Below are 8,878 nucleotides of genomic sequence, written 5' to 3' on the forward strand. Positions count from 1 at the left end.
TGGAGCCTCCTCACTCCGGGAGCTCCAGTGGAGGGGTGGGTACCCCTGTTTGGGACTGCGGAGTGTCAAGAAAAGGGGTCAGCACCTGTTTGGGAGGTGCACGTGAAAAAAACAGGTTCCAGCACACTCCTGTGAGCAGTGCTGCCGGAATTCTGCTGGGATATGCAACCATCTGGGAGTCAGCTCACCCCTCCTTCTGCATCAAGGGGGCCCCCAAGCCACACACTGCTGGGGACCTGGTGGGGAAGCTGTGCCTGCACCCATCCTGTGCTGCCCCCAGGCTGAGCACCTCCTTCCACAGAGTGTGAGGAGGCTGTGGCCATTCCCCTTGCCCCGTACCCTGCCCAGACAGGGACACACGGACCATGATCGCAGGTAGCTCTCACAAGTGTTCTTAATTAAGGGGAGGGGTCTCCCAGGTGGCTCTCAGCCATGTCCCCACCCCCTGCTTGGACCCACAGTTGCTCGGAGCTCTCAGCCACCACAGTCCCATCTCCGTAGCCCCCTCAGCCTGTCTTCTTCACGACGTGGATGAAATAGCAGGGCACGTGGGCCTGTCCTGGTGTGTAGGGCTGGAAGTCGCCCAGGACGCTGTGCTGGCACTTTCCCTGGAAGGCACCTTTCAGCAGAGCTGTGAAGGCCTCCAGCCGGTGCGGGTAGTAGGAGAGCCGAAACTTGCTGCAAGGAGGCAGTGCTGGTGAGGCAGGGGGACAGTGGGGCACAGTGCCAGCCAACCCCCCATGCCAGGAGCCACCTCTGCAGCTCTTCTCACCTCAGCTCTGGGTCTGCCCCAGCCTCAGTGGGGGGGACCTGCACCGTGTAGTCCAGGGTCACCATGTGTGCCTTGTTGTTTACCAGCAGCACTGAGGTGGTGATGTCCTTGGTCAAGTCGCTCTGGGAGACCACAGGAGAACATCTGTGTCCTGTGGGGACTCAGTGGCCCCCAGCCTGGGCACAATCCTGCTGCCTGCCCGCCTTGGGGCCGTGGGGCTAGGGCAAAGGGGATTGGGATGGAGCAGGGCCTGCCAGCCACCGACCTTGTAGTAGATGTTCTTGCCGGGTGGTGCGCAGCCCGTGGCCAGGATGTGATCGTAGTTGCGGTGGTCAATGACCAGGACACCCCCGGGCCTCACCATGCTGGCAATGTTCCTCAGGGCCAGCTTGTGGTCACTCTGGTCCCCTGGAGAGGAAACTATGGCGTCTCCAAGCACTGGCTGTACCCCATGACACAGCCCATATGCCCTCATCTTACCCATACACACATACACATGCACACATAGATACCTGCCCCTACCATCTTCCCCCAAATCTCAGCTTGGAGAACCCACAGCCCCACCCATGGCATAAGCTCAGGCATGTTCTCAGCCTCACTGGAGCAGAGTATGCCACGTAGGAAACCCACCACCCGACTTTGTGGCACAAGTCTGGGTGTGCCTCCAGCCTTGCCAGAGCTGTGACATTGATGCAGAAACCTCTACCATGACCATGGAACCCAGTGTACCCACTCATGTCACAGACTGGGGCAGTGGGGCCTCAGCTCCACCCTCCCGGGAGATGTGCCATGAAACAGCAGCTCCACTGTCTGTAATCCTGTCCCACTGATGCCGTGAGCTAGGACACGTTCTCAGCTTGCTGGAAGACATTATGCACACATCCATAGGTGCTCCCCCTCCTCTCCCTGGCCCCAACTCACCTTTGAAGTCAGGCAGGTGCGCAAAGGAGTTCCCGAGGCAGATGACTGCATCAAATCCATCCCCTGGCTTCTCCAGGTCCTTCTCCAGTGTGAGCCAGTTGGCCTCCTCGATGACTGCAGCACAGGGAAATGGATGAGGACAGGGACACCCAACAGCCTCCCCTGCTTGCAAGACCCCATCCCAGCGTCACCAGCCCTTCTCAGGCCCCTGAGTGAGGCACCCAGGGTGCAGCCTCTGGCCAGTAGCCAGACAGAGGAGGACATTGGCTTGTTTTGCCGAGCAGCTGGCACTGGCAGGTCCCCGCAGCAAGGCCACCAGCAGTCCCAGATGAGTGGCCTGAGCACTGCGAGGGGCCATGGGCAGTGCGCTGGGGGAGAGTGTCAGTGTCCGCAGACCCCTCCCGGCCCCCACAGCCCTCGCACCCCATCGGTCGAAGGGCTCCTCCTTGCGCCGCTCCCAGCGCTCCTTCAGCGCGTACTTGAGCATCTTGTCGCTGGCATCGACGCTGGTCACCTGGAAGCCCTCCTCGAGCAGCATGATGGAGTCCACCCTGGGGACATGGCTGTCAGCGGGGCCGGGGGCGGCTGAGGGGGCCGGGTGGGGGCTTGGGGGGAGGAGGGCACTGGGGATGGCCGGGGGCAGCGAGGCCCCGGTAGCCCCGGGCAGGGGGAAGGGACACTTGGGAGGCGGGCGGGAGAGGAGCGCGGGGCCTCACCCGGTGCCGCAGGCCACGTCGAGAACGGAGCGGCAGCGGTGCTGGCGGAGCAGCGCCAGGAGCCAGCTGCGGTACTCGGCCGTGCGGCCCCGCGTGTCCCCGATGTACAGCTGCCATACGCGGGCCGCCCGCCCGTCCGCGTACTGGTCCGGCAGCCCCTCCGCCCCCACTCCCAGCGACCGCGTCCGGTACACGCTGTCCACCATCCCGCCGCCGCCGCCGCCACGGACCCGGACACCGACAGCGCCGCGGCCCCTCAGCCTCGCTGCGCCGCGCCCCGCCCCCGCGCTCCCACCAATCCCCGCCGCGTCCGCCCCCGCGCTCCCACCAATCCCCGCCGCGTCCGCCCCCGCGGCCCCACCAATCGCCGCTCGCGCCGCGCCCCTCCCGCCCCGGCCAGGCCGCGCCCCCCTGGCCACCGCCCCGCCAATCCGCGCCGCCCGGCAGCGCTCGCGCCGCGCCCCGTCACGGCCCCGACCTTTGCCTCGGCGGGGTCAGGGCCCGGCCCGGCCCGCGGGACCCGCCCGCCCCTCACCGGCCTCCCCGGGCCGCAGCAGCGCTGATCCCGCACCCAGCAGCAGCAGAAGCAGGGCCGGCAGTGGCGGCGGCGACTCTGGGGAAAACGTCTTTATTTACAGTCCCGGCGGCGTGCGAGGAGCCGGCGGCGGGGCAGCACTCGCGGCCTCCCAGAGCTGGAGCCCCCGGCAGGGATGTGGCAGGTCTGGGTCCGCGGCTCCGTGACACCTAAGCACGGGATGGCACCCAGGCTGGCAAGGCGGGGCCAGGCGCTCCGGTCTCCCCTGAATCACAAGTCCCTTTTCCTTTGGTACCCATAGGCACAGCGGGGTGAAACCCCGGAGTGGGTGGCCCCGGGGGCAGGGGCTGCGTGCCTACAGCTCATCAGCTGGGCTGTGGGTGAGCGGAGCCTGCTCCTGGACCCCCTCCAGGGCCTCCCCTGTGTCCGGAAGGCTGGCAGCTCCCTCGCGCTCCTCCTTCTGGCCCTTTTTCTTCTTCTTCCCGCTCTTTTTTTTGCTCTGTTTCTCCCCCACGCTTGCCAAATCACCCTTCTTGCCAGTCCACTTCTCTGCCAGGCAGCCTAGGGAAAAGAGAAGAGAGGGGCAGAGTGGGCTCTGATGGAGAAGCGGGGCTTCCCATGCTTTAGCAAGGCTCCCCTACCCTCACAAGCATTCCTGCATTATTTCAGCCCCTGGCAGCAGCCAGGACTTACTTGTGTCCTTTCCTTTTAGCACGTGGTTGGCACAGAGAAACTGGGAGAGGTCCTCTGTCTGGTGGTGCCTGTACCAATCTTCTATCACATCTTCATACTCCTCTACCAGCACATCGCACTACGGCAGAGAGGAGAGCTCAGCTCCAGGCATATGTTGGCGTGTGGCAGGACCAGGGCCAGGCTCCTGCCACAGGTCCTGCCAATATCCTGCTCCCAGCAGTCCACCCGTGGATGCTCACCCCCCACCACTCCAGCCTAAAAGGTCATAGCAGCCACTGAGGGCCAGTCCCATGGGGTAGGGTACCTGCTTTTTGAGGTCAGCCACCTCAGCGGAGGTCTCGTTCCACAGCTCGTAGGGGATGTCCATCACCACCTTGACACCCTTGTGCACCAGATTGTGCAGGGTCTCGAACGTCTCTGACATGCCCTGAGGGAGGGAGCAGCACTGCCTGGTGAGGTGGTACTCCCTCTGCAGGGCTCCCACTCTCCTCCTCGTGTCAACCACAACCCTGCCCAGCCGTGCAGGAATGTGCAAGCCAGATCCCTGGGACATCAGCGTTACTGAGGGGAGTTCAAGTGGCAGCGAGTGTCCCTGTCTGCAAACCTGGTCCCAAACCCAAGAGGAAGACAGCCCCTGGTTCCCTCCATGCAGGCAAGAGCCTGCCCACTGCCACCAAAGACAGCACCCCACATCTGACTTGGGGGGCAGCGTGGTCTCGCATGCCAGGCACTAGAAGGGGATCCAGAGGATGGGAAGAATGAACCTGGTTTGGCACTCTGGCAATGAAGGGATGGGTGAGGCATATTTGGGAGCAGGAACTGAAGAACAGCTGTCACCTTTGCAAATCTGTTACTGCCGCTCCTCTCCTTGTGCAGGTTGTAATCCAACAGCCTCTTGCAGATGTTCTCTGTCACCTCAATTAACCGGATGTCCCTGCATGGAGAGGAGGAAGGGCTCAGGCTTGGCGTGGGCCTCCAGCAACAGCCAGGGCACAGGGTGAGCCTCCCAAAGCCTCCAGGTCTGGAGGCAGCGACAGCAACAGGAGACTCCCATCCCACTCCCACTTACGACTGTGTGTACTTGACAGCAGAGCCCTTCCCATCCAGGAAGCCGTACTTGGTGTCGATCACCTCCTTGGTCTTGCCAGTCTCCTCGAAGGCGGATTTCAACTCCACAGCTACATACTTGCACACTGTGGGAAGGAGAGAGCACAAATGGTTTAGGGGGTGTCACTCTTCTGACAGGCAGCGTGACCAGAGCACCTGGGACAGCAGCAAGAACCAGCCCCAGGAACTGGGCACACCAAAGCTGCTGTGAGCACAAAACACATCTTGGCCATCCAAAGAAATAACCAGGAATGGCTCAGCTGCTTCCACTGGAGAACACTTGAAGCAGGAGCACCCAAACCAATGCTTCAGTGTAAGCGAGCTGCTGTGGCACAGCTGGGAAGTCACACAGGCTCAGTTCTGCCTGCAGCTTTCCCCACAAAAGCCTCTACTTCCCTGCCACTTCTCCCTTTTGGAAGAGCATGGCATCTTTTTATAATGCAAGTCCCAGTGTGGCTGAGCTTCTCCTTGTGATGACAGCACGTTCCACCCGGTGCTGGTTCTGTGCTCTTACTGCTCTGGGGACACTGGGGCTGTGCTGGGGACTGAGCAGCTGGCAGGGCTCGGTGGCCTGGGTGACAGGACAAGGTACTGGCTGTGAGCTCCAGCAACACAACCTGGGGCTCTGCAGTGCAGCAGAGACCATATCATCAACAAATTTAGAACACACTGCGTGGTTATTTTTATAAAACTAAAAAAAAAAAAGCTTTATTTTTTTCTCTAAAAAGAGCCAAACACAGTTATAGAAGCACACAGCAGGAGAAATATCTCAGGGGTTTACAAGTGGGAATGGGGAGGGATGGAAGCCAGGCATGGTGTGGCCATTACTGCCCTAAATATAAAATCTCAGGAGACTGGAGAAAGCTTTGTCCGGTGCTGTGGGGTCCTGTTTGTCAGGAGCCACCTCTTCTTTGAGCTCCACTTTAAGAGAAGAACCAAACTCCAGCAGGAAATGGTCTGACAGCAATGAGCCACTGTCTTCTCCCAGGCAGTTACGTGAGTTGAGAGATGACCCAGGCAGGAAAAGGGCGAAGTGGCTTCTCCAGAGCTCCTGCACACGTGTTGATAAGCCCTGTGCACACCTCCTGCACGGTCCTGTCTCTGCTGGCACCAGGGGCTGGAGACCACTGTGGCCATTTCTCAGGTGAGATGATCGTTCCTTCCCGCAGCCTCTTGGAACTCGGGCATCAAGGATGTCTCCCTCCACACCACACCTGCTGCTGGTGTGCTGCACCACACACATGCCAGGAGTGCTGAGTCCCGTTATCCAGATGCTTCCTGCAGCTTTTGCTGTGCACTGACACAGATTCCAAGCCCAAGCAGGAAGAAGAGCAGAGTGTGGTCAGTGTTTGCACTGATGCTTCTCTGAGGCTACACTGATGCCACATCAGAACTCGGACATCAGCATCCCCAGAGCTGCTTCCCCAGCAGGGAAAGCTTTGTAAAGAACTCCCTATTTTTATTTTTTTAAAAAAAAATTTCTATTTGCTGTCCAGCTCCACGTGCGCTTGCACAGCAAAGACAGAGGAAACCGCACCAGACAGCAAATGTCCGTCATGATCTACCCTGGATTGCCTGTGAACCAAAGGGATACTCAGATTGGAGGCATCACGGAGACCGAACTGTAAGTAGCACATGCGAGCAGTCCCAGTTACGAACCGGCAGGCGATCAAGTGACTGCCGGGAACAGCGGTGCCCGCGGGCAGGAGGCGGGCAGAGGGGCAGCCCGCGGGGGCGCAGCCCCGCACCAGCGACCCCCGGCCCGAGCAGACAGCGGGCGGCGGCCGATCACCCCGGTCCCCCGAGGCCCCGCTTACCCTCGCACTTGCTGGGCAGTCGCACCCAGTCCGAGTCGTCGCCCCCCGCCAGCACCGCCGCCATCAGCAGCATCAGCAACGCTGCCCCCGCCGCCGCCGCCATGACTCCGCTTCCGGGGCGCGCTCCCGCCCCGCCACGCCCGGTTACCATGGCGATCCCGCAGCGTCGGCCAATGCCGGAGGCGCGCGTGACCCGCGTGACCAATCCCCGCCGGCCGCCGCCAGCCAATCCCAGCGGCGCGCGGCCCCCGTGGCACCGCCCCCGGGCGGTCCCGCCGAGCGCCCACGTGGGAAGGGGCGCGCACGTGGCCGCGGCCGCCGCTCGGGGTACCCACAGAACCCTCCGGGGCCCCTCCCTGCCTCTGGAATTCTGGAAACTTTCCCCCCCAGGTACCCTGGGGCCCCTTCCCTACCTCTGATTAATTTGGAGTCCCTTCCCGTCCTTCAGGTAATTCCGGGGCCCTGCCACCCACATAAATGTGTCAGCCCTTCTTTCTTGCCTGCTCAAGCCAAGATTCCCATCCTGCACCTCCCCCAGACAACACTGGGTCTCCTCCCTCCTCCATTTGAGGGTCCTCTCTCCACTCTCCAGAATATTTCTAGTGACTTCCACACCCCTACACCAAACCAGGGGGACTTACCCTTTGGGCAACTGCCCGTACCCTCAGCTCTGGGCGAGGAGGATGGAGGTGAGGACAGCATCAGAGAGCAAGACCTTCAGCAACACCACACGGACAGCCATAAGCAGGGCTGCCAAGGCAGGGGCCGGTGACACTGCAATGGAAGGGTGAGGTGATGCCTGCCACAGACACCCCACTGCCCCCACATTCTCTCCAGGCCCGCCATGGGGCCACATTTGGGCAGACTTGGAATCCTTTCACATCCCAGAGACACCTCATGTTACCCTCATGCTGTCCCTGAGGGCAGGCTAGCTCTGACCCAGTTTCCCCATTCTTCCCACCAAGGTGAAGCCACCCTTCCCTCTTCCCCAGTCCCACAACACCGTGGGGAAAACCCATCCCAACCACCACACAGTCCCAGCCAAGCCACTGGCCAGGGCTTTCTCTCCAGACATTCCCACCAGGCAGGGGCCAGAGACTCACCAGCTGTGCTACACAGCTCTGCCGCCTCCTCATTGCCTGTGGGATAAAAGAGCAGCTGGGGAGGCACTGGCAGCCCAGCACCAGGTGCGTGGCAGTGCTGGCCACAAACCCCTTCCTGTGATCGAGACAGCAACGTTTGCCCCTAGGGCCTCACACCTGGTCCCTGCTGGCCCCAGAGGCCCTGCCAACCTTCCTCCTTGGGGCCACCAGTGCACACACCAGGCTGGGCAGCAGGGTCATACCCGTGATGCGGATGGGGCTGGAGCTGTGGGATGGAGAGGTCCTGTTTGCCCCCACATGGCAGGCAAGTTCCCTCTCGCGCGGGGGGTCACTGGAAAGGAGAGAGACGGAGCAGACGGTGCCGCCATCCTCCTGGGAGGCCCCATAGGCAAAGGACTGCAGGATGCTGCCGTTCCCACCGGAGATCCAGACAGCATGGCCAGAGCTGGGGGCCAGGTCGCTCACCACGCACACGACCAGCTGCCGGCGCTGCCCAGCCAGCACCATGCTCAGTGGCCGTGTCAGCGTCGGCAGTGGCACAGCTGCCCTGCCAACTGAGGGAGACAGCTTAGGGGCACTGCTTCCCTCACACATCCCACCCAGCACGGCCGCCACCTCGGCAGAGCTCAGCCTTTGCATCCAGACTGGATGGCACCCGGCTTTTCCACCTCCTGGGTCTGTCCTGGGGGTACTCACGAGGCAGGAGCGGGAGCAGAACGGCAGCCAGCAGCACTTGGAGCAGCTCCATGGCAGCTGCAGCGGATGGGGCTGCCAAGGCTCAGCCCCCAGCCGCAGCTCCAGCTGCGCCGCCCACCGCCGGGGCTGCGGGGCCGGGGCTGGCACGGCGCTCCCCCGCCGCTGGTTCGGCTCCGCTCCGCCCCGCCGGGGTCGCTGCTCCTTCCCGGTCGCACCACAGAGCGAGTCCCGGCCCGAGGGTGCCGGCCCCTCCGCGCCTCGTCCCCGGGGACAGCCCCACAGCCTCCCGCCCGCCCAGCCCCGGGAGCACCCCCGCCCCAGCACGGCGCTGCCGGCAGGGGAAGAAGAACTCTGGGCACGCAGGGTACGGCTGCTCCCGGGGCACACGCTCTGCCCCGCGGTCGATGGGGCGGGCAGAGGGGAACGGAGGACGCCTGGGAAAGAGGGGGGTGGCAGCTGCTGTGGACTTAGGGGGAGGACAAACTCCAGTCCTACAATATCCATGCTGCACATTCACG

The 8,878-nt window shown here is 62.5% G+C and overlaps 3 protein-coding genes across 4 annotated transcripts; all 3 read right to left on the reverse strand.

Moving 5' to 3' along the window:
* Window positions 1–371: 371 nt before the first annotated feature.
* On the reverse strand, window positions 372–2,732 carry GNMT (glycine N-methyltransferase). The gene is made up of 6 exons (XM_015622983.1): window positions 2,410–2,732; window positions 2,117–2,244; window positions 1,694–1,807; window positions 1,038–1,180; window positions 773–894; window positions 372–678 (listed from the first exon to the last, which is right to left on the reverse strand). Exons 1-6 carry the CDS (start codon window positions 2,613–2,615, stop codon window positions 507–509), a joined length of 885 nt encoding a protein of 294 aa, XP_015478469.1. The 5' UTR covers window positions 2,616–2,732; the 3' UTR covers window positions 372–506.
* A 289-nt stretch (window positions 2,733–3,021) lies between these two features.
* Window positions 3,022–6,692, reverse strand: CNPY3 (canopy FGF signaling regulator 3). The gene is made up of 6 exons (XM_015622985.3): window positions 6,562–6,692; window positions 4,707–4,830; window positions 4,475–4,571; window positions 3,942–4,064; window positions 3,638–3,755; window positions 3,022–3,505 (listed from the first exon to the last, which is right to left on the reverse strand). The coding sequence occupies exons 1-6, from the start codon at window positions 6,662–6,664 to the stop codon at window positions 3,300–3,302; spliced, it is 771 nt and encodes a 256-aa protein (XP_015478471.1). The 5' UTR covers window positions 6,665–6,692; the 3' UTR covers window positions 3,022–3,299.
* PTCRA (pre T cell antigen receptor alpha) lies at window positions 5,422–8,877 on the reverse strand. Of its 2 annotated transcripts, none has more exons than XM_015622989.2 (4): window positions 7,907–8,877; window positions 7,665–7,700; window positions 7,203–7,335; window positions 5,422–6,041 (listed from the first exon to the last, which is right to left on the reverse strand). In XM_015622989.2, the coding sequence occupies exons 1-3, from the start codon at window positions 8,871–8,873 to the stop codon at window positions 7,226–7,228; spliced, it is 1,113 nt and encodes a 370-aa protein (XP_015478475.2). In that variant the 5' UTR covers window positions 8,874–8,877; the 3' UTR covers window positions 5,422–6,041; window positions 7,203–7,225. The 2 variants fall into 2 exon arrangements, with proteins under 2 accessions (XP_015478475.2, XP_015478474.2); XM_015622988.2 differs by having other exon boundaries at window positions 5,422–6,319.
* Window position 8,878: the final 1 nt, after the last annotated feature.

Source organism: Parus major, chromosome 3 (assembly GCF_001522545.3).
Source record: "Parus major isolate Abel chromosome 3, Parus_major1.1, whole genome shotgun sequence".
In the NCBI taxonomy this organism is placed as follows: domain Eukaryota; kingdom Metazoa; phylum Chordata; class Aves; order Passeriformes; family Paridae; genus Parus; species Parus major.